Source organism: Barbus barbus (genome assembly GCF_936440315.1).
Source record: "Barbus barbus genome assembly, chromosome: 17".
Taxonomy (NCBI): domain Eukaryota; kingdom Metazoa; phylum Chordata; class Actinopteri; order Cypriniformes; family Cyprinidae; genus Barbus; species Barbus barbus.
Genome location: NC_136745.1, coordinates 23,654,635 through 23,680,841, shown reverse-complemented (window position 1 = coordinate 23,680,841; position 26,207 = coordinate 23,654,635). Strand labels below are relative to the sequence as shown.

The 26,207-nt window shown below is 38.7% G+C and overlaps 1 protein-coding gene across 3 annotated transcripts in view; it reads right to left on the bottom strand.

The window, feature by feature from the left end:
* LOC306883769 (phospholipid-transporting ATPase IG-like) overlaps positions 1-26,207 on the bottom strand; it is a 57,407-nt gene that overhangs the window by 16,718 nt on the left and 14,482 nt on the right. For all 3 annotated transcript variants that reach the window (XM_079439244.1, XM_079439245.1, XM_079439243.1), the window contains exons 2-9: positions 13,439-13,558; positions 11,217-11,306; positions 3,591-3,671; positions 2,919-3,026; positions 1,755-1,883; positions 1,377-1,465; positions 478-528; positions 46-110 (exon numbers count right to left, since the gene is read on the bottom strand). In XM_079439244.1, the coding sequence (XP_079295370.1) occupies positions 46-110; positions 478-528; positions 1,377-1,465; positions 1,755-1,883; positions 2,919-3,026; positions 3,591-3,671; positions 11,217-11,306; positions 13,439-13,558 (733 nt within the window). The remainder of the gene's footprint in view (positions 1-45; positions 111-477; positions 529-1,376; positions 1,466-1,754; positions 1,884-2,918; positions 3,027-3,590; positions 3,672-11,216; positions 11,307-13,438; positions 13,559-26,207) is intronic.

The following is a 26,207-nucleotide window of genomic DNA, read 5'->3' as shown; positions in this document are numbered from 1 at the left end:
CCTCATCATCAAAAATTCATCTAATTAAAAGGTGCAAGGGCCTACCATAAATCTTCTTGGTGTTTTTCAACGTAGCACCTTTTAGGAGAAGGTTCTCTGGGCCCAAAGATCTAAATTAAACCATAAAAACAAACAATTATGTCAACAAAGACACATCCTGGCATCCAAACCCACGTTAAAGTGGCTCCTAATGAGCAGCATTGCTGGAAATATGTAGGCCGGTTTGGCCTGGCCTGTTCTCGTGAAGGACACGGCATAGAGACTCATAAAAACATTTCAAATGGTCCAGTGACAAATGGAAGAGCGTGCAGGGCTTGAGAAGCTGCCAGGCCGGCTTTACTTTAATGCTGCTATGGCGTTACGGGTCGATGGAATAATGATCAGAGGCTAATGCAAAGGGAAAAGACAGAGCTGAAGTGACTATGAGGTACTGTGGGATATAGTGGGCCCATGGGAATGGACCAAAGACGGTCTCACCTTACTGCTGGCTCCTGCTCCGGCTTGTAAATGTGCATTCGACCCACAAACCTGCAATAGAGCAAACAAGCTCCAGTCAAGCACGTACACGCTCATATATGTTCTCTCAACCACAAACACACACGGAATGAATGTACAGAGGTCCCAGGAAATTAATCAGAGTACTTTTGAATTACCAAATTTTGCCATAAGTCAAACATATTAAGGTTCCACAATATATAAATATATTGTGGAAACTTAAATTCCTGTAGAGCTGCTTTGCAACGATTTGTATCGTAAAAAGCGCTATACAAATAAACTTGAATTGAATTGAATTGAATACTTGATGAGGTCAAAATGAAAACATTCAGTGGAGGTAAAGAACCAACGCCATCATGCACATGCATTAGCGTTTCGTTTGTCTTGATGTTAATATCTGTATTCTAGCACAGTACACTATGTAAATGAGCCTTGTACGAAATGAACCAATTACAAGGAAGATGTTCATTGGTGATGACCCAACAGTCTGGCATATTGGCAACAGCCCTTTGAAGTTTTTTTTTTATAGACTGAATTTCAGCAGGCGACATCTGGTGCTCTAGAAATCAGAAATGCAAATGTTCTTCAGCCTAAAAAGAGGCTTTAACGATAGGAGGCGCTGCTGAGTTAAACAGTTCTTACAGTTGGAGGCCAAGGACTTCATCTCTAAACTTGCAAATTATGTTTGTTTCAAGGTCTGTTTGTTCTTATGCTCAAACAGAAAAGCTAGATAGTGTCTGATCAAACAACCTACAGAAAACAGCTGAGCTGATGACGCTAGACTTAACATATTCAAGAACGATCGCAATACCTTCTGCTTCACCATGAGGCAGCGAAAGGGATTTCGGTTAAGTGAGTGTTTGTGCTAGAGGAGTTCATACTTGTAGAGGTCAGGCTGGGGTTGTTCACACTCGATGGCGGCAGTGAGAGCCTGCAGTTCCTTCTCTGTGTCTGGCACCGTGTAGTGTGTCTACAGGAAAGACAGGCAAATTAGTATTCCAGGTCAGGTTGTACACACAAATACAGACGGATGGAAGTGGGAGAAAGACTAGGAGCAGAAGGATGATTATGACAAGATCTGGGCCACCCTATTTAAAGACTTTGGCTAAAGGAGAGCAAAGGAATGGTATATGAATCCATATCTCATATTCTGTTTATACTTGAACAGAAAGCACTCTAGGCAATTCTGAAAGCAAAAACTATACATTAAAATCTACATTATATCAAGACAATTATACTTCATTAGTCCATAAGCTCACTTTGTGGTTGGATTCTCCATCCAAGCTGGCTGTGGTGACAAAACAAGTACTGTCTTCTCGACTGGACTGCAACAGAATCAGGTCACAGGGAAAGGTCTCGTCCTCCACCACTTCAACCACATCACCCACCTAACCAGAAGCACATTGACATTAACACACGACTCAGTCTAACACAAGACCACAGATCAGTGCTTCACAACTGCTGGGTCACAAACCTGTTCAGATTCTAAATACAATGCTAAGTGCAAATACTGTAATAAAAATATAGAACTTTAAGTAATATATAATGGAAATACTAAAAACTTGAGGTTAAATGAACTTACATCCACAAGTGTCTCCTGTTTTAAACAGATTCTGCTGTTTTTATAAAACTGTCACTTTTTCGTTAAAATGTCATTAATAAGTTTGCATATTAATTCGTGATTGCTATTTGTAATAACATCTACTGTAAAATATGGAAATATATAGAGAATATATATGCTCATCAAAGCTGCATTCATTTGATCAAAAATACAGTAAAAACAGTAATAAAGTGACATTTTATTACAACTTAAAATAATTTTTTTCTATTTTAATATACTTTAAAATGTAATATTTTTTAGTGAATTTTTAGTATCATTACTCCAGTCTTCAGTGTCACATGATCCTTCAGAAACCATTCTAATATGTTGATTTGCTGCTCAAGAAACATTTCTCATTATCATCAATGTTGAAAACAGTTGCACTGCTTAATATTTTTGTGAAAAACGTTTTTCAGGATTCTCTGATGACAGTTCAAAAGAACAGCATTTACATAAAATAGAAACATTTTTTAACATTATAAATGCCCTTACTGTCAGTTCTGATCAGGTTCATCATTGCTGAAAAAATTTATAATTAAAAACGGTGGTGTATGGTTATAAAAGTGGTTATCATCTACAACACAAATAATGACATTCAGCTAGCTGTATTGGCAAACTCTTCCAAACATCTGTGACCCTACTGTTTCACAGTGTACAACACATTTGTTCCATTCCATATACAGCAAGGAAATACTCCAGGCTGTGAACGCCCCTAGTGGGCATATTTTTTGTCCACACGTAAAGTACAGCAGCTTGCCACACCCGGTTCCCACGGTGCCTGTTATATGAGAGACTTGGCGAGGGTGCAGCAACTAAAAGGTACCTTGATCTTCTCACTCATCTTCTTCACTGACCGGCCGTCCTCTAACACCGTCACCGGGTACTTGTTCACCTCGTAGTCTGCTTTATGCCGCAGCCAGTCCTCATAACCCTGAGGAGAGACACAGAGAATGTGAGAACAGTGTGTGAAAACCACAGAAGGTCAAATGAGGACTGAGACATTCTAACACATCATCTCACATGCAAAAATAAAACAATTCTCTGAGAATTTCCATCACATACAGCAGGCCTGTATTAATAATAGAATCTGTGCGAATGAGCTGTGGGAGTCAAAGTGGGCTGGGGTCACACAGTCCCCCGGGCTCTTATTTCAAAGCCCAATTAAGGCCTGAGCCCCTCTCAGTGTGAGGCCACAGATATCTGGAAGGAAGTCCACCTTCCATTGTGCTTTTCAAAAAAAACTTGCGGCAGGTCAGTGGAAAAAGTTGATCCTAAAACAATAAATCTAAAGCTGCGAGAGGACCACTGTGTAGTGACAAGCCCCCGGATCATTTGTTTTGTCTGTGAGAGATGGATTTAGAGGTCAGGTGGACTCTCGGAAGAGGTCGGCATTATTTAAACAGTGACACATGGCTATAAAACATCAAGTGATTTAGTGATAGCTGAAGAGTAATACAGAGAGATAGGAGGATATTCACAGCATAATACAACAAACCTGTTTGATGGCCGTCACTGTGATGACAAAAAACAGAGGTAAACCACTGGTCACGGGGCTGGTCGGGGTATCAACAATTACCTAAGAAGAGACGCATGTATGCATTATTAACAAAGCTGAATTACAGAATCAATTACAAAAAAGGGGAGAGTGTGCAAAAATGTATTCATCCTGAAATTGCATTTATTTGAGATTTAAAGTGCAGCCATCAGTGATGCTACCATTCACGCAGATGAAATTCTAGCTATCTGTTACCTACTTTTCCTGTGGGTGTACTTGTCTCTAGAGCAACAATATTTTGTGTATAGTTGCATCATGTCCCTTCCTGTTGAGTATCATGCAAAAACATGACTGGTTTTACATGGTCTTGACAGGAGTTGAAATTAGGAACTTTGCACAGGCAGGTTGGTAGGCGAGACTATTCTCACACAACACTGCCGTTCAAAAGTATTTGATCAGAATTTAATTGAATTGAATTATTTTATTCACCAAGACTGCATTATATTTATCAAAAGTATTTTAAATTAATGCTGCTTTTGAACTTTCTATTTATAATAGAATCTGGAAAAAATGTATCATGATTTCAACACTGATAATAATAATAATAAATGTTTGCTGAGCACCATATCAGCATATTAGAATGATTTCTGAAGGATCATGCGGCACTGAACACTGAAGTAATTATGCTGAAAATTCAGCTTTGCATCACAGGTATAAAATACATTCTAAAATATGTTCAAACAGTTACTTTGAATTCAAATTAGTTTTGAGTAATAAATTAAGCCTTGGTGAGCATAAGGGAGTTCTTTAAAAACATTTTTTTTTTTAATGTTACCAACACCAAACTTTTGAACTGTACCGTATGTGCAAAATGTTGTGGCTTTACTTTTTAAAATGACGTTAAATGTTTAATCTGTAAATTTTTGTAAATTAAAGGCTCATGAAACCCCAGACTACTTTTTCTGAGATTTTAGCAAAGGTGTTTGTGTTGCACATTATAGAAGACAAATGTTAGCATCCGATAATTTTAATTGTTCAAGAAAAATGTTTTTTGCGCTATTTTCATCTTCCGGGTTTAAAATCTACATCTTGTTGACGTCACAATCTCATGCTTCAGACTGTGAGATCGCGTACATTAACTGAGAGAAACGTTCATGTATCGAAGGAGAGCGTTTGTTTTTGCTTTGTAATAAGAGTTTGGCACAAACGCGATGAGCGTGTTTAACCATTTTTACAGCTCCGTGACACAAGCCGTCAAAAGGCTTAATAACTTGATTTAATAATCTTCTCTTCCACATATACACAAACAGAGTAAGTAACACTAATAACACTATTAGTGGCTGTGACTTTAAAAGTTATCACAGGTGCAACAGCGCATTGATATACGTTTTCGATGCAGAGTGCAAATGGCTATGCATTTAATAAATAAAAAAAAAATAGGGTAGGTTATTAAGTCAAGACCACAGAGGTGTGAACATTTTGTCTGTCCTATGAGCTACAGCCACACTGCATCTTCCTCTCACACCCTGCAGAGCCTGGCTGAAACATCCACACACGTACTTCACTTTTGGACTCTGCCATTAGACGTCATCTAAACCGCTTTGCGATCCGGCCAATCATGCAGCATCCCACTCCTCATGTCACACGCAAGCCGTTACTTAACAGCCACAAGTTACAGCTCGCAGACCAACCCAAATGCACTCAGTCATCTTTAAATCCTGTCCCACGGCTTATGCTAAAACGACATGCCGCACCGTGAGAAACAAGCGGTGTATGTGCGAGCACAGATCTTTCAATAGTGGCCCATCATGCGTTAAACATCTCTCAGTTGCCAGGTGTCTGCTGACAGCTGTTTAGTGGCACCGCCGTCAGGAAAAGAAAGAGGAAGAGCAGAAAGAGGGCTTTTCTTGCTAATTTGCTACAACTTCAGGATAAAGCAACATTAAGGGGACAGTTCACTCATAACTGGAAATTCTGTCATTTACTGATTGTTGGAAAAGACTGTATAGATAATCTCCTTTACAGCACAGACTGTCCTATTTCTTGTCCTGTTTTTGTGATTTTTTTTTTTTGTATTGTGATGCTCTCTTTAGTTATTTATAGTTATTTACAGAGTTATTTTATGGTAGCAACATTTGAAGTTTTGTGGATTGAACTTAAATTTACAGTTTAAAAAAAAAACGAACTAAAAAAAGAGAATTAATTAATTGATATAATGATAGTCAAAATTACTAAAAATCTGTTTTGCAAATTCATAATTTACTGACAACCATAAAAGCCCAGGTGATAAAGAGAAAGTCACATGAACAAATAGCTTTTCCACAAGCTGAGGTAAATATTAATACAGTACATAGAAGGTGCATGGGATCATACGCAAAACACCATCATGGTAGTACACACTACACCAAAAAAGTGCAATAAACATTCATTTAACAACAAAAAAACTTCACTTACATAATGTAAAACCATCAAATAAATGTGAAGTGTTACACAGGGAATTTAATGAATGTTATTTGTGCGATAAAAAAAAGGACATGAAATGTCCAATTAGATTTTTTCCCCCTTTTTTACTGCAAGGGAACTCACTGTTAACCAGTTAACAGGTTTTTACCATAACATTTTCATACAGGTTTGGAAGAACAGGTGTGGGTACACAGGGTGAGTAAATGATGGCAGAGTTGAACAAATTCAGCAGTTCAGAAAGGTACTTTTGTAACGAAAGCACAAAAACACCAAAGACAGCACCTGACCCCTGTGAATACTACCCCTGGTTTCCCCTGTGGCAGGTGGGTTTCTCCTCTCTTTCTTCTTTCTCTCTGAGACTGACCCTTTTCCACGGGAGCCAGGGCTGAGTCTGGGATTCTAGCCCAGCGCTCTAATGTGCTCGTGGCTCCTGCAAGTGATGGATGTTGTGGGGGCCAGCGGCCCCGCACATCGTTTTTTTGATTTAATAAATTGATAAAGGCCCATCTGGATGGAGCCCACTGCGGCTTCCCACTCGATTAAAAATATTAAGAAAGATGCGGCCCCGAAGTGCTGAGGACAGTATGTCCTACAGTGTGCTTTGCTTTCTGTTTTTAATACACACACACACGTGCACTGGGAGTTTATTCCCCTGGATCGCTCAGTAACAGACAGCGCCACTGATACAGTTCATCAGCGACTGTAATGAAATACAGTCAGTTCTCTGATGAAGTGCTGCCCCTTCGTCGTTTTTACGCTCCTACAAAACACCCCCACCCATCACTGCCAGACCCACCTCGCTAGTTCCACCATGTAGACGCAAAACACCATCCATTTAACCGCCGCCTCAAGGGAGCCAATTCCCAAAACTAATGCTGAACACATCAGTTACCGCCGAAACACCTTACAGAGGCAGACACACAACCTGTGAGTTACTAAATACCAACACAGACCTTTAGTGAGACTAGACGCCACGTCTTAATTGGCCACATGTGAAAATGAGACTGCGAGGAACCACAATACAACCTGTTAACATAACATACTGCCTTAAAATAACATACTGTCTTCTCAGTTGGGGTTTGGGGTCCACTGGGGAGCCTCAGCAATCTTTAAGGGAGCCGCAGAGTGAATAACTTAATCAAAATGCTTTAAAAAAAGTAAATAAAATTTCAGATTTTATTTTTCTCCCCTCAATATTTATTTTTATTGATAAACTTACAGATAATCTAGAACCACAAAATGAATTGTGGTTAATTACTTAATTTAAATAGAGTATATTACATTTATATTTTAATTATATAATGTAATATATCAACACTACCAGTTTCTGTAAAAAATTAGCAGTGCTGTCAATTACAGCAAAAATACCAGAGAAAAAATATAAAATATTGAAATATGGACAATGGTAGGGCTGGGCGATATGGCTGAAAACTGTATCACGATATCAGTGTTTCATATCGGTCGATATCGATAATTATTGATATTGCTTTTAAGGTGGTACATCAAGTTCGTGGTATTACCAGTCTTGGCGGGGACGACGGTCTTGCATAATTTGCAGACGACATTTGGTCTGACTACGGTCAGACTTATAATATCCAAAAAACTGCCATACTGGGAGCTGACTTTCTCTTTTATTTACAATTTCCTCGCTCGCTGCGGCACTCATTTTCTGCTTATGAAGAGGAATCCAGCAGACCAGCCAGGTCTGGCTGCAGACGTGCACTCTCAGCCGCGCGTGCGCACTTAGACACGAGACAACGATATGGCGCAACCAAACATGATACTGTTACATGATTGGCTGTTAGCGTGTCACTCCCTACGTTGCTAGGTTACCAGAGAGTGAGTGCCTTTGTTAATGCAACCAAACTTGCTTCGCAACCTTTGTTTTCTTCCGACGAAGAATAAAAAATATCGAACGTTTTATCGAACACATTTTTTATTGATATCGTTCACGTGTCTATCGCGATACATATCGTTATCGTTTTATCGCCCAGCCCTAGACAATGGTCACAAAAAGGTTGAAAACCGTTGCTGCACTGTTTATTATATTCTAAAAAAATTTAGCCATCTTAATTTTTCAGCAAAAAATTAAATGACTGTTAAGTATATAGTTCACGGAATTCATAAATGTCGGTTGGTTGCTTTAAGACATTGTAAAATAATTTTTACTGAGACTTTTTGTCCTTGGCTGTAAAACGTATATCTGCAGGCTTTGCACAGTGTAAACCAATGTTTCCTCAACTGCTGGGTCACAGTTCTGTTGGTTTGTTCAGGTCTCAGACAGCCTAAATGCAAATAATAAAATGAAACTAACTATATTGTGCCACAAAATAAGTAATGCTGTCAAACGATTAATCGTAATTAATCGCATCCAAAGTAAAAGTTTTTGTTTACAAAATACAGTATGTATGTGTGTACCGTGTATATTTATTATGTTTATATAAATACACAACATTTTTCATATATATATATATATATATATATATATATGTAATAAATGATGTGAAAAATACATACACATGTAAATATTTTCACGATATATATACTGTATGTGAGTGGATTTATATATACACATAATAAATATGCACAGTACATACACATATCTTATGCAAACAAAAAGAGATAAATCACAATTAATTGTTTGACTGTACTAAAAATAATGCATTAAGGACATTTTTGTATGGTAAAAGGTTTTGGTTGTTGGGTCCCCACTTCAGGTCTATTATAAAATCTGAGTCCTGCGGTAAAACTAGAGTTTTTTATTACAGATGCCACTGCAGATGCACCTTTGTTCCGTTTTTGTAGCATTACAGTGGTGCACAACAATTAGATGCATCATGTTTGACCCTGCACATGCTTTTAAATAAGTAGAATTATTAATAACTCATTTAAAATGAACATTCTGAAGTTAAAAATAAAGAATCAATGACTCATACTGCACTTCCTTCTATCCCTCACATTCGTCTACTCTAAGATATATGCGCCAAAAACATCCTCTTATTTCACAACATTATGCACTAATTTCCTTTTTATGTTTACGCACACTTCCACTCGGCTGAACACTGACTGCTTGTTAGAGCAATCCCTCATCTGCCTTCACACACACAGACACACAGGTATTTAGAACATTCCAGCAGAATGTGTGTCAAAATGTGCGTGTGAGAGACAGAGATCCCCCATGACTCCTCCCCTCCTTCTGTTCTCCTCTCCTCCCTCCTCCCATCTCTCTATTCCCATCAGGACCCCGGCGAAGGCACGCAGTGCTATTTTTAGCGTACTGGTGCTTTTTTATCAGTCAGTGTCTATTTGTGGCTCAAAAGAACTACAGAGGGCTTCCTGGCTGCTGACGTCAGCAGTGCCGTGCTGCAGAGGCGTACAGGGAAAGGGAGAAAGGGAGAGAGAGAAGGGGGAGAACAAAGAAATGAGGAATAGAAAAATGGCATGGGGAGACAGAAATGGGCGTAAGACGATGGTGCGTTCGCAAAGGGCCTCAGGAGAATCATGCGGATCTATTTGGAGGCTGGTGATTTAAGCGCAGTTCTTGTGTGACAGGCGTGCGTGTGTGTCTCCCTCATGCTGTTATAATAATGGGCTGCGTGGGGAGAGCTAGTCAGAGAGGATAAGGAGCCCCTCCAGAGAAAAGCAGGATTAGTAGAGGCATGCCAGACGCATTCCAGAACCGGGCAAACACCTGGGGATCTCTCTCTCTCTCACACGCGCGCACAGATCACGTCACAACTTGGATGCGCATTAGATGTACTGTGAGATGCACACTTATAGGTTGAGGACAAAATAGAATGAACGTGCCTTGTTTAGTTAGTGAGTGACTAAGGTGGCATCTTTTTCAGTCGCATTAAGCATATAATGTCAAATCTGTATGATCTATCACATTTAATTCATATAATATACAATGCTTATTTTAGTGAGAATCTGGATCATAAATTTAATTCAAACATTTATCTATGAATTTTCTGATTTCAAAAGATCTGTCAGATGCTTTTTTATATTTTCAGACAACCACCAATTCACATTTCAAACATGAGTTTGAAAGTCTTTTTGACGATTCATTAAAAGAATTGGCTTATACGTTCACGCACTCGAGAATAAGCATATATACTTATCAGTTTGTTTTTGGATAGGCAGCCAGCAAAAATGGTCAAAAGTTGTATTTTGCAGTGCATAGTCCTATATCACCACATTCAAGTTTGGGGTCAGTAAGAATTTTTTTGAAAGAAAATAATACTTTTATTTAGCAAAGATCCATTAAATTGGTGACATTGAACATTTATAATGTTACAAAAGATTTCTATTTTAAATAAATGCTGTTCTTTTGAACTTTCTACTCAAACAACCCTAAAAATATATCATCTATTTTACAAAGACATTAAGCAGCAAATTACAATGATTTCTGAAGGATCATGTGAAACTGAAGACTGGAGTAATGCTGCTGAAAATTCAGCTTTGCCATCACAGGAAATATATTAAAATGTAAGACTGTTATTTTTAATTGTGATGTTTTTGAATTTTACTGTATTGTTAAATTAAACAGATATAGCCTTGTTGAACATTAGAGACTTCTTTCAAAACCACTAAAATTCATACTCCGCTCAAACCTTTGAACAGTATTGCCTTGATGCTGCCTGAACCCCATATACTGCCTGAGATCGCAGCATTTGCAGGTTTGGACACAATCATAACCACACAAATCATTAGCTCAATCTCACACATTTAAAAAAAAAAATGCTGCTGAGTCAGGTGTCAAATTGTGCCTTTCTTTTCACACTCCTCGTGTACCTGACAGCAACAAGACAATATGCTCTTCAGAAATCCACTATTACCCTTTATTAAATAGACACACTTGTCTAAACGGCATCAGCTGTGTACACGGTTCCACTCGCTAGTTTAACTAAGGTTGTCTTTATGTGCTTTTATGGAGTGGAGAAGAGGCTTCCCCGTCTCACTGTTTCTCTCTGCCATTATCACAGGTCCAATGACATCAGATCAGCATGGGGCAGAACCAGCCAGGCTATGAGTCACACATAAACACACTTGTATCCTCTCTCACACACACACACACACACACACACACACACACACACACACACACAGTTTGTCTCGCTGGGGATGGCAAACGCTTATGACTGATCAAATGCACTCACTTACCTGCACCAAGAAAATGATGAGGAAGTAAAAATTAGCAATTCTTCTAAACTGCTCGAATAGGTTCTTTGGCAGGAAGTTCCACACTGTGTACTGAGGAAGTGAGAAAACAAAACAACAATAAAAAAATAAAATTAAAAAAAGTGTTAAACAGTAACAAGTTAAAAAAGCAACAAGCTGTTAATTACTTTATATAAAGTTGTAAAAAGGGATAGTTCCTCCAAAAATGGAAATTGAGTCATTGTTTATACTCGCGTCACAAAAAAGCTATTAAGTGGCTCCAGTAGACTTGTGATATAGCACACAAGTTATGTCAATTAATTTTAAGGTGCTTTTTGTCATCTCTGAAGCTTGTCAGTCGCAGTTCCAATTCATTTTCATGATATATGGACAGAATGGACTTTCTGCAAAATCATATAGAATTTTTTATTTTTAAGTGAACTATTCATTTACAGCAATGTGAGACTAAACCCACATCCTGATGAAAAGCGGAAGGAAGGATTAAATGCATTCAATATTCATCAGCTCCTGTGTTTGTGCTTTTCTAGGAGAGGGAGCTGAGACGACTTCAATAGCCCCGGAGCTCTCTGATGTGTGTGACCGGGCGGCAGCTTCTCTGGGCCAGCAGGTATTACATTGATTTGGATTAGTGACTTATCGCCTTCGTTCGGCGAACCCCAGAAAGGGGAACCTGCCACATGATCCGTTTGGCAGTGGCTCGCTATTTATTCATCTCTCTTTTAGGAAATGAACACAACAGCAGAAGCGCACTAGCTCACAAATAACAGTTAACATCAAATAAGGCTGAATGTAATGCAAACAGGAAAGTGTTTTATATTTTGATGCTGTGACTTTACCAATTTTTTTTTTATATATATATATATATATATATATATATATATATATATATATATATATATATATATAATATACTCTAAATTTATATTTAACACAATTACATGTATAAGATGGTAAAAACACAGATTTAAAAAATTTTGTAAGCTGTATCATTTCATAAAAGATAATATATTGAAAAATGCACTTTTTTTGGCAGAAGTATAATTTGCTTGAATTTCAAATATCCAACAAGCCAAAAACTCAGCAATACATCTGAAAACAAATGCAAATACTGACTGGATAATGTAGGAGAAGAGATAGAGAGAGAAAAAGAGAGAAAAATAACTGGAATGTTGACAGCTATTGCCACCTAATATAACCATCACTGCTAAATAATGGATCACCATGGGTGAGCAAAGTGAGAGAGGGCAGTTTGGGGCACCTGCAATAAGATAAAAGGGAATACATTATCATTTCTAACAGAGCAGATGTTGAGGTGAACTCGAGAAGATGCGCAGGCCTGGACCTCTTTTAGAGGAAAAACGGATCCAAGGGATACCATGGAGAAAAGGTTATGCTGAGTTTGAAGGGGGGGATGCAAAGCAGATGCATAGAGAAGTGTAAACATCTCAGTGCAGGTAATTAAAGTGTGTTTAAAGCCTCATGCCAGAGAGGAATTGATCACCGGACACCACAGCACGGCCACAGGTCTGATAAATCTATTACTTCTTACTCCCTTGTTTCTTCCTTTCGTATCTTAAAACACTCCTCGTCTATCGACTGAATGAGGAGATTCAGGAAGTCCCACAAGATTAAGGGGGGCAGAGTCAACCACCCCGAACACTTGAGCGTTAATTGCAACTATGTATTTATCAGCCGGATCTCAAGCACTGCTCTGACAGGCAAATTAGGGAGTTTCGTGGGGTGGAAGGGGGGTGGTAAGATTTACTGCGAAGAGCGAATTATGAAAGAACAGAGGAAAAAAAAGAGGAAATGGAAAGGAATTTCTAAGTTCAAACGCAGTAGGAGGGTCCCAACAGTCTCTACACACCTGGAGGAACAGGTGGCTGAACACCAGGGCTCGGGAGAAACGTGTTGCAGCCGTACTCTCCACATGCTGCTGCTAACACACATCTCTTATGTGTTAACACTGCGGTGCAGTTGCCACGGCATTAAACAACACTTGCTAATTACGAGCTAAAGAAAATTACAAACAGGCTCTTGTAGGGAGCTAGCAAACCCCTAATGCTGTTATCCTGTAAAAATCTGATTACACTGTGGCGAGGTTAAGCAACGGCGCAGCTCGTGCTTTCAGATTCGTGATGAGGTGAAGTATAATTTGTTATACTTCACCTCATCACGAATCTGAAAGCACGAGCTGAAGTTACCTTGGAGGACACGATCCTGTTGTCACAGAATTTAGAGGGGATGAAGGCCTCGGTGTCCGGACATGGCCGGTGTCCTACATAGATTGACCTGCTGTCCACTCGCTTCTCATCTCCTCCACACTACATGGACACATGGAGAAACAGGAAAAAAAAGAGAGAGAGAGAGATCATTCACATGAACAGTTAAAATGACACCGCAACATCAGCTGACCAACATCAAACAGGAAAACCAGTCGGGGTAATGTGTTTGAAAAAAAAAAAAACAAAAAAAAAAAAGTCATAATTAAGTCATAATTGTTGCCTTTACACTAGGTCATTGTTTTGTTGTGACATCTTTTGGTTTAAATGTCAGCATGGTAAGATTATATAGGTTTCTACTACACTTTGAGGAAAAAAGGGACAAAAGCTGTCACTGGGATGGTACTCTTTCAAAAGGTACAGTTTTTTTTTGCTTTTGTTGTTATAGGACAGTTTAGAGAAGACGGGAAGTGAAGTGAGAGAGAGAGGGAGGCGGGATCAGGGGAGAGGTCATCGAGCCAGGATTTGAACTCGGGACACCCATTGTGCAACGGCACTATATGCTGGCACGCTGCCCAACATAACTGTACCTTTTGAAAAGTTACTGCTTTTGCACCTTTTTTTCTGGGAGTGTACATGTACTTGATGCCAGTCTTCCAAAAAATATTTTAATTACTATTTTTTATATTTTAATTACTATTACTATTTAATTACTTTTTACTATTTTAATTTACATCCATTAATTTACATTACATATATAATATTATTAAAAAAAAAAGAGGAAAAAATAAAAACCACCCCTAAAATAAAATAACTAAAGGTCTGTGATGTGTACTTTGAGCTTTGCAGCACATGCTTTAGCACAGCTCCAAATTTACTGAGAGACGCAACCAAGTATAACAAAGGTCAGGTGGGTCAATCCCACAAGCTGAAGTGTGATCAAACTCCCGAGACTGGACAAGCTTGTTTTTTGACTGTTGTTCTCACTCTTAAGAAGATCTCACTCTTAAAGCTGAATGCAATCACATGATTTATTCATTTTTTTTTTTTTACTAGATAGCAACATGGGGGATCAGAGGATGTGTGGTCATTTTCACACAGCACTGGGAGTGTTTGGGTATTGTTGTGTGAAAAACAGGCAGGGAGTAGCTGGGGGCAAGTATTCAAAAATATAGTCACTGAACAGAACACAGTGTTTCCTGCACTGCTATTCAGCAGAGACACTGTGAAGATGCTGAATCTACAGCAACACTGCAAAAGAAATTGTATTTTTTTCCCCAGAGTTGGGAGATTACCTGAGCTGAATGTGATGAGATAAAAGAGTGGGAACACAAAATAATAAAAAGATAGTAAACAGACAACATGCCTTTCTTTTTACAGCATCCCGAAAAAAAAAAAAAAAATTTTTTAAACAAATCAGTTTGAAACAAATCAAAGTTACTGAATTAAATTTAAATGACTTACAGACTGGAAGTTTGTGAGGGAGTGTAGTTTAAAGATACATATTCATAGTTTTGTTTAAATAAATGGTACACTACATAAAAATAAACAAAAAAATCTAAACATCAGAATGTGTTACATAATATACTATTGTTTTGTTTGGTATGTACTTGAGACCAATTTTGTGTGGCAGAGGGTTTGCAGTTGCTCGCCCACTGTAAAAATTCCCTAAGAAACACAGGTCTGCGTGTTTCCCCTGTGGTCAAGTTCGTGACCCGGGACATTCCTGTAGTGCGAAAAGGGCAACAACTTGAGCTGTGTAAGCATGGGATTGCCGGAGGAAACGTTGGCACAAAACATACACGGTGATGGACAGCCAGGAAGCCAGACCTCTGCCAGCTTTTCCTTTTGTGGCCTACGGTCAATATTGGCTTGATTATGGTTAGTCACAGGAGTGGGTGTTTCTGCATGCATGCGTTTCAAGTCTCCCTCAAGAACAAGAGATAAAATGGTGGCAGTCACAATTATTCTCCATCAGAGCTACTCTAAAACAGTATACTGCGAAGCTGCTCTTACATTTACAATAGCTAAACTACAAATCAAGCTGTTCTTCTAAAAAAGTCAGCTACACTACAACCTGTGTTGGGTAAGTTACTTTCAAAAAGTAATTAATTACAGTTACTAATTACTTCATCAATATTGTATTTAAATTACTTTACTAATTACTCTATCTGAAAAGTAACTTAGTTACTCAATAAGTAACTTAATTATTCAAATCGCTAATTAGGCTACATTTTAAAATCCCTATAAACCTTAATATAAATTAAACTCTATATTCTTTCAATTCGAGTCAAACATAGAATAGTTTAGCCTTTTAGCTTTAAAACAACTGTAATACTTAAAAAAAATTATGAAAAAAATGTAACCACCTTTGGTTAACAAATAGAAATACTCTGCAAAATATCTGAATAACAAAAAGGCTTAAAAGTTAAACAATACATTTCAGTTTGGAAAGAGGTTCAGGAAAAGCCCAACTAGTAAAATCTGTACAGGTTTATGTCAAAATAACACGTTAACTAATGTAGGAAAGAATAAATTACAGAAATTATCTTCTCTGCTGAATAATGTCAGATCGCGCTGTTCTTATGAGGTAAATTTCTCATAGCAGGTCTTCTTTCAAAAATGATGAATATTAGATGATTTTTTTTTTTTCTTAATATTTTACTTTTTTTTTTTTGTATCTAGGTGAGGGCATATGCGCGCAGGTGACTGCATATAATGAGCTCAGACACGGGAAAGACTGTACCTTGCTTTAGTTTCATACGGATTGCATAATCAGAAACATTAGTTTTTAATTTGAATTCGTTCAAGTGTCAAGTAGACACTTCAAGATTTTTAGATTCTATTGATTTTAGTCTTATATGTATCTGAGTCAGAGCCGGCGCCAGGGCACCTCCATCAGAGGGGCATTTGAATTTCTGGGGGGGGGCACAAATCACGTTTTGTGTGTGTGTGTGTGTGTGGTGGTGGTGGTGGGGGGGGGTTCGGGGTGGGATGGGAAGCGTGCAATCTGTGATTGCGTGCAGTTTCTGACGCTCGCTAAAGCGTGCAATCGCTTTCTTATGTGCGCTGTTTTACCGGTTTCACTTTCGCTTTCGAAACGATCACGTTCAGCAAGAAGGGGAGAGGATGGAAAGTGGGGGGCACCGTAACTCTGCCCGCGAATGCCCCCTCTTGGTGCCGGCCCTGATTTGAGTATTTAAGGTTTCTCTGTGAATCAGGAAAATCTGAAAGTGAACGCACCCGCACGCGGAGGGTTAAAGCCGCTGCATTCAATAGCTTTAGACCGTAAATTTAGATTTCAAATTCAATATTGCTTTTAGAACTGTTGAAATTATTTACTGTATGTAACGCAAGTACTTTATAAGTAACTGTATTTAAATTACCTAAAAATGAACAGTAATCCCTTACTTTACTTTTTCAGTGGATAAGTAATTTAATTACAGTAACGCGTTACTTAGTAACGCGTTACACCCAACACTGACTACAACCTACTAAAAAAGCAGCTACCATGCATTTAAAGTACTTATATCATCTTCTTTTCAAATATATAACTGATCAGATTATGTAATTTCAAATTTAAATCTGAAGCAAATCTTCCTGTAACAAAAACTATTTTTTTTTTCCGTAATGAACGAACAAAACAGCCTCAATAAGGGAGACATCAACTCATCTGATATCATTCATATAAATGAATCAAAGTGACATGAATAGAAAAGTTGACTAGCAAAAAGAAAATTAGAATACCCACTAATTTCCATAACTAAGCATAAATAAACATAAATCATCTGAACAAATCATCTCACTTGAATTAGACTTTCCACAGCTACATATAAGAAAGAAGACCATTTAAAACAACTCGATTCACTTGAAAGAATCGATACATTGCAGTGTAACGTGAAAGAGAGGTCGATTTAGAACAAAATTAGTCACTAGAATGAAGCTGGACTTTGCAGTGTTATATATGAGAGAGAGAGGGCCATTTAAAACAACTCTATTCACTACAATGAATCAAGAATTTACTGTGCTACAAATGAGAGAGGATCATTTTGGACAAAACGAGTCACTAGAATGAATAAAGACATTTTGGGTGCTACACGTGACAGTTAGGACTGTAATGTACATTTAAAAAACATCACAACAAGAAATAACCAACAATAATGACATATCAGCAAATTAATAACCTTACAGCAAGTACAGGAGCTCAAAAACCCTTAACATTTCAGCAATATTGTTACATTTACAATTCTTTATTCAGACAACTGTGCTTAACTGTGGGGAAGTCGTGGCCTAATGGTTAGAGAGTCGGACTCGTAATCGAAAGGTTGCGAGTTCGAGCCCCCGGCCGGCAGGAATTGTAGGTGGGGGGAGTGAATGTCCAGCGCTCTCTCCACCCTCAATACCACGACTGAGGTGCCCTTGAGCAAGGCACCGAACCCCCAATTGCTCCCCGGGCGCTGCAGCATGGCTGCCCACTGCTCCGGGTGTGTGTTCACGGTGTGTGTGTGTGTGTGTGTGTGCATTTGTTCACTACTCACTGCTGTGTGTGTGCACTTGGATGGGTTAAACGCAGAGCACCAATTTCGAGTATGGGTCACCATACTTGACAATACGTCACGACTTTACTTTACTTAACAATTTAGGGGAATTCCATTGTCTAAAATGGATTTCAGCGGATTATGTAGTAATTCACATTTCTTACTATTAAAGACCAGTAAAATGGAAAATATAGGCTTTTTTAACAGCACATAAACGATAATGCAGAGCTCCGCTGAATTTAAAAATGCTACTTTTAGTTAGTCACTCTTACACACCACCTTTTCTCGGTCTCTGAGGGTCTCGATGAAGACGACATACACTGTCATCACGTCTCAGCAGGCTTTCAGCATCACACCCCACCCACCGCCCACTCTCGCCCCCCCCCGTTTCCCGGGACAGTGCGAGCGGCAGCACCATAACTGCTGGTGTGAATAATTCAGAATGCATTGAGAGACAGACTCTGGGGGTTTAATGCAGTGTGTGAGTGAGTGTGTGTGTGCTGAGCTCCGCTCCATCGGGGATCTCGGTTCATCTGTTCCACACCTCCGCCCCGTCAGGTAGAGGGATGGTAGGCATGAGGCCACAGGCTAAGTGCTGTCACAACCTGTCCGGCAATTGTTCAGCTCGTCGCCAACAGGACTTACGGCGTGTATCAGATAACACACTGATCCTGTGCACTCGCATATCTGCCCGAATCGCTCGCATCAGTGTATTCATCACCTGAAAACTCAATCACAGCGCATCAGTATGCGTCAGTGGTGAGCGATAACACACGTCCCTCACTCAGGGCCTCGAGGAACAAGAGGCTTGTGCGTATCTACTGCAAACTAGATGCAAATCTTCAGCATACAAGTCGCTCTCATCCACATCCGCACTCTGAGTCAGAGGAGACAGCTATTTAAAACAGTCAACGACTGTTTCTCCCCCTTTCATCTGCATCATCTTCTCGTCTCCCACTGGATCTGCCCTCGATTCAGCTTATTTTGAAAACGTACGTGGCGGCGCAATCTGTATATTCAGGCTCGACGGTTGGGAAGAGCCTGGGATTATGTAAGTTTTTGGGAAGCATGACGGCTCTTCACACATCAGCGTGGCAAGCGGTGCGTTCCCTGATCCCGGATGAAACAGGCTGGTCTAAACGGAGAGGGGAGGGGCAGGTGTGAGGGGAGAGGAAATGGCACAGGTTCCAGAGCTCAGGGGATTGAATCCACCTCCAAATGCCACCCGGTGTAAAGGAACACAGCCCAGGGCCTCGGGAAAAAAAGCAAACGGACGCGGACCTGTGTAACATCTAAACAGAATTATAAGGGTATCGGGGCTGTGACGACGCTTGTGTGTGAGGGCTGCAGTTTCAGCGTTTCACAGAAAGGTCAAAATGCTCTGTAAAAAGTGAATTATTCAGTGAAGCCCTTTAGGTTAGATGCTTGCTCAGATACGCTCTCTTCATTACATTAGTTATACATCAACCACAGCCTGGCGAAGGGTTAGGAAGAAGGAAAAGAGGCCTTTGGGAGGGAATCCATTGTGAATGACTCCATTGATGATGATTATTTTCATGCTGTCTGTGTTGTTTAGCACCTGCAGGAATTTTGCAAATGGTAATGGAACAAAAAAATGTTATTTCAGGGAAGCAGTGTCATAAAAATGTGCCCAGACAATGGCTGAAAGACACTTTTTTTTTTAGACAGAATCTTGTTTTGGAAATGTTTTCCAAGCTACAATTAGCCAATGCCATGATCACTGGAAAATGTACCCAAACATCGCTTTTCAAAAGGCCCTCATTTACTAGAAATGAACAATTCTGGTTCAGATTCTAAATATATGACGATTTTAGCTCCCTCATGATTCGAATAATGTTTTGAGTAACGTAAAGTTTTTTTATGTTATTCTTTTTTTTTTTTATAAAAAACACTCCAATACATTTAAGCACACATAACTTTTATTTTCACTTTTTTATTTAGCTGCCTTTGCCCAAGCAAAAACTGACAAATGTGTTATTACACATCTGCGCTTCTATATTCTATATACTCATGATTAAATTAACATTACATATAATTTTTAAAAAGGCAACCCACTCCCAGCCTCCCTTTAATGACTCTCAGGGGCATCAATTTACATAAATAATGAGTTTGAGACAGATTCTTCAATCTTTTTGAATGACACTGAAAAGAATCAGTTCGCTAAAAACAGACAAATCAGACAAAACTGGTCAGGCTATTGTGAAAACACATTAATGAAGTTGTCATTGTTTCGTCATTCGCTTTCGCCAAATTCGATGAAAGAATAATTAACAATGAAAAAATTATTATTATTTCCGTAGAAAGCAAACTACATTTATCCAGGCAAACAGTTACAAATGCTGACATTATGAATCTGCACTACTGTATTCTATAATTAGCCTCATTTGCACACAAAGGTGCGTTTCCCAGGAAAGAACAACAATAACATTTTAAATATTTATGGAGCAGCACTACATCATCACATATGGTACATGAAGACGACACACAGCTCTGACACCGGCAACTGCTGAGTGAACTGGCTCCTCAGTGTCTCTGACTCTGACAAATCAAGTAACGAAGCCTCTTCGTTAATAATTCTCACACTAGTGCTCATGTCACCAATCACAACACTAAAATAAATATCTAGTTATTCTGAAAAATTAAAACAGTTTTCAGGAAGCTGAATACAGAAGAATCCATTGATTGATTATATAGTGCAAAATACAATGAATCAGTGTAAAAGTTCAGTTCTGATAGTGATCGCTTACTGCGCCGGGTTAAGAGTGCAGGTCAGTGAACCGGTGTTTTTAACTGAATCTTGCTCATCTTCTCTTGTGTGTCTTTCTCATTGGGAGTCATTAACCACAAGATCAACATTACAGCGCTGTTTCAAGGTTACCCGCTAAGCAAACACTGACAGGCCTCAGTATAAATCTTAGTTACTCAACAACAGACAGATCGCAAGAGCAGCATCATTCTGGAACATTGTCAGAACAGACACAGATAGTAAATACAAAAAAACTCAAATAAAATAAAACAGAACGATGTACACAGAAAGACAGTGTAAGAATAAAAAGCCAGGGGACAGGATAAATAAGAAAAGTGCCATTGAACTGGCATCGATTTTGAAGGGAGTTCAATGTTAAACATAATGAGGGTCAGAATATAAGGGCCCCATTTCATTTTTGAAGCACAAGACACTGACGATACGCTTTTCAAAACTGCTTATTCAAGGCCAAACAATGGAAGCGCTAATGTAAGAAAAGGGAAAAATGATGGAATTATCTTTACCATGGTGTCAAGTGCAACCTCAGATGGACCTCACAGACCCATTACCATTGCTGAGAGAAAGGAACAAATGCATGCTAAACTCTCGCTTCACAAGAACGCATTAGCCTATAAGGGAGAGTGGGGTAAAATGTGTCACTGGGCAAACCCAGTCTAGCAAAATGCACACAATTTTTGTCACACAATCATTTATTTAGGCCTATCACATGCAGCGGTGTGCATCCCGAAATTGAAATGAATGAATGAATGAAATTCAGGCATACTACATTTGCAATGTTGTCTTAGTCATGTGACCTACCAACATCAGTTACGATGCTTCACTGTCATTCAAAAATCCTCTCTTATTGCTTGGAGAGTAAAGTGTTCATCGAATGTGCTGGTGTTACATGATAAAGCGGTACTAAAAAGGTATCACAAAAAAAAAAAAAAAAAAGACTTTACAATTCCTAATTTAACTAGTACCGTTACTTTAACAATGGCAGCGTTTCAATGAAAGCCAAACTTCATATCCGCGCAGCACAGGACTGCATACACTTATTGACAGTTTAAAAGTGAATAAGAAACATGCATAAATGATAAAAAGCATGGATGCTCTTTATTGCTAAAAACAGTTAAGCGCAATAAAGAAATAGATCTTAACAAAGTGCAGTATCATGAGCTATCACACACCCGACACGCACGAAAAGCCGCCTCCGTTGCAAACAGCATACGATCGTGAATTCAGATCTCTTTCAAGAGCTCTAACAGTCAAATACACACACAATTATATTAAAATGCCCACCTTGTGACTGAAATGATCCATGCAGCTCTTAAAGTGTATAAACTCCACTCGCTGTGTTTGGAGGAAGAAGGATGAGTTCAATCCCAAGAACACCATCCCAACCGTGAAGCATGGGGGTGGAAACATCATGCTTTGGGGGTGCTTTTCTGCAAAGGGGACAGGACGACTACACCGTATTGAGGGGAGGATGGATGGGGCCATGTATCGTGAGATTTTGGGCAACAACCTCCTTCCCTCAGTAAGAGCATTGAAGATGGGTCGTGGCTGGGTCTTCCAGCATGACAATGACCCCAAACACACAGCAAGAGCAACTAAGCAGTGGCTCCGTAAGCCAGTCTCCAGACCTGAACCCAATAGAAAATCTATGGAGGGAGCTGAAACTCCATGTTACCCAGCGACAGCCCCAAAACCTGAAAGATCTGGAGAAGACCTGTATGGAGGAGTGGGCCAAAATCCCTGCTGCAGTGTGTGCAAACCTGGTCAAGAACTACAGGAAACGTCTGACGTCTGTAATTGTAAATACAGGTTTCTGTACCAAATATAAAGTTCTATTTTTCTATTGTATCAAATACTTATTTCATGCAATAAAATGGAAATGAATTATTCAAAAATCATACAATGTGATTTTCTGGGTTTTGTTTTTATATTCTGTCTCTCACAGTTGAAGTGTACCTACGATGAAAATGACAGATCTCTCCATTCTTTGTAAGTGGGAAAACTTGAAAAAATCGTCAGTGTATCAAATACTTATTTGCCCCACTGCATCTCTTACTCGAATGCTACTGTTAAATAGACCTACTGTACCTAAAAACATTGTTTATTTAATTTGTGTCTTAGTTTTATTGTATTCGTCCTTTTGTTTGTCACTATGCATTTATGTTCTTATTATTAACAACAATAAGATTTTGGGTCATATTTCCCATGCACCCCAGCTCATGCCCTCTTATCCTTTTAGCTTATTCAAATACTTTTCCTGTTGTTTTATGTTTTTGTCTTGGTATCAGTCCAGTAATAGTACTGAGATATTTTAGTCACGGATCATATCGAAGTCAAAATTTTGGTATTGTCACAACATTAGAATGTGCCAAAATCTCAGCAGTAGTAGTACGTCATCCAGGTACTTTTCGCCTGCTGTTTTTTAAATGCTATGAATTTGGATATTCTACTTATCTCACTTACAGCTTTTCACCTTCTATATAGTAGGGAAGCATGCGATAACAGATGTAGCATGTGAGGTGCACATGTGGAAACTGAAAACATTTTATGCTAGAAATGGTTTAAACTGTTGGATTAATTTTCCTATAAAGTAGATAAAATGAGTTAAATGTATTCAGATCTTAAAAAGTAAGCTAAAAAGTACTTCTACAATCTTGTTTTATTTTAATTTTTTCCAAAATGGTAGCTGTGCGGTAAAGTATGCCAGTAGCTCAACCAACAGCGAGCTTTGCATCCAAATGCAGGAAATACCATTACATCGGTCTTGTCAACAACAATTTTCATTAAAGTATCTAAGGGATTCTTTCTCAGTTCTCCTTGACTAGAGGTCAAATCAATAAAATGTGGCACAGCTTACCCCACTCTCCGCTACTGTCTAAAGCAGTGAAGGATCAATAACACAAACATTGTTTGCTCGATCGAGACCCAACGCAGCTGCCACAGAATAAACATGACGTTAAGGAAATGATTAAAGCGTATCATTACTATATCAAATTAGACTTTAAAAGACATCATGTTTACACGGTTTCAAATAAATGCGCAAGCACAGCAGTGGTTCCAGGCCTCAGCATGCTGCGATTTCAATGGAAACATAAAGCAGCATTCAGTCTGTGCCAGCATTACAGCTACCAACCACTTACTCAGATGCAGACGGCTCACCACATGTTTGAGCCCAACACTCGCATCAGAAGAAAGCAGAAACGTGTTATGACTGCAGATAACTGCCTAGTTCACCTTATAAGAGGAGCAGTTTCTCAAAACAAAAACTGGGTCAATATTTACACTTGTTCTTTTCACTTCAAACTAATTTGTTGCTATTTTTGTCTGATTATACAAAAATGGTCTTTTAAAGAATCTTTACATAGCTACAAAAAAGGAAAATTAAGAGGATAGCTGGCCCAAAATGTAACATTCTCTCATTTACTGAGCTTCATGTTGTTCCAAATCCAAAACACACACACAAGCTTCCATCTTTAAATATAATGTGCTCTATTTATGAGTTGATAATTTTACGAAGCCTTTATTACAGTGGTCGGCAACAGGCGGCCCGCGGGCCAAAAGTGGCCCGCCAGCAATAATATCTGGCCCGTGCCGTAGCCAGATTATGTTTCGATAGCGGCTGGTTCTGAAATAAATCTGTCATGACAACAACAGTTACTCACAATCAGAGTATGTGAGCGGAGCGGTGTGATTTTGACTGGAGCGAGAAGCGTTTTTTTTTTTTAAAAGTCTGAGCGCCGTGGTTTTCACTCGCTCCAAGAGTGCTCCATCACGAGTACAATTCATGCCAACGACCCGTAATATAACTGCATATTTAGCAAGAATTCACGTTAAAACATATTTAGCTAGCTAGATAGAAAAGGACCACTCAAATTAGAAAGAATGTGAAGGCTATGATGACTGCAGTGGACATGAGCGGGAAGTTATAGTTCTCAAGGAATTTATTTGTTCCTTCTGAATATTTTCAGCTGACAGCTGACTCGCAATTGCAAGTTAAAAAGTCATAATTCTGAGTAGGGCTGCAACTAACGATTATTTTGATAATCGATTAGTTGGCCGATTATTCTTTCGATTAATCGATTAATCGGATTAAAAAATATTGACCAAAAAAAAAACACTATTCCACATTCTGCCCAATGTTCTACAAACAAACGTGACAACTGAATGCTATGAAAACATACAGTGCTTAATTTATTAGACCACTTATCATAATAAAGAGAAAACATATTTTAGAAATTTGTCAAAAATTTGTTTAAATTTAAAAATGTTATTGTCATTTATTGGACATAATAATAAAAAACGGCCTCATAACAGCTTGCATTCTTGCTGGTATTGTTTATGTACTTTTTGACTGCAATTGGGTATCGCGAAAAAAAAATACTCAAATAAAAAATACAAGAAAAAATAAGTGCTCTGGTTTTCTTTCATAGATAACAGCAATAATGAAATTATAGCATTAAAAATAGCCTACTACTGTTACTAAAGAGCTTACACATATTGGAGTACTAACCAGTACAGAAAGCCGAAAAATGATTTTGGTTATCACCAATACTGTTACTTTAGAGCAGCAGTGGCACAAACCTTACATAAACACATTGTTAAACTTACATAAATTTGTTAAGCATTGTAAAAATTGAATATAGTTTAAACCTCTATTAAAAATTAAAATAATAAAGATAATAATAAAGACGAATAAAAACACAAACTCAGTGTTAACCAACAGGTAAGAGTAATGTTCTGCAGGAACTACTTTGATCACAGTCACCTCGTCATTTCTTTATCCTGTAAAAGGCCGTTATGGAGCGTCTCATGTTTATATTCAGACAGACAATTACACGCTGTTATCCCTTTAAAGTTCCTACTCTCATAAAATATTTGCACTGCATGTTGACTTTTAAACCTTAAATTAACTTTCAACAACAGATAATTCAGCACAGTGGATATGTTTGCGCTGAAAAGCCTATTAATTGTCTCCCTCTCTACTGTGTTCTGTCCGTCTGACGCGCGTGCGCGCGCCCGCCGCACCGGCGCTCATTCGGTATTTTAAACTTAACACAGACTGTCAGGACGGACCTTTATGCAAAAATGGAAATGCTCGCGTGAATTTGTGGCATTTATAGATAAGGATATGACCGTAAACTGAACGTTTTTGCGCTGAGGACGCACACGCATCTGTCAAAGCGCCTGACAGGGCAAGCCATTACTCTTATGCATTAACTTAAAGCTTAAAATAAAGAATTATCATGTTTTGGGCAGCTTGGATCACGTGCTTCTCCGGCAGAATCTCATTCTGTTTCCTCCACTATTTTTAGATGCATTTTGTCCATAGAAATGCATTATTCAGTGCCGTAATTTGACTAACCAGCTGAAGTTGGACGTACACTGTGGGCAGACCCGATTAATCGATAATGAGAATCGTTGTCGATGA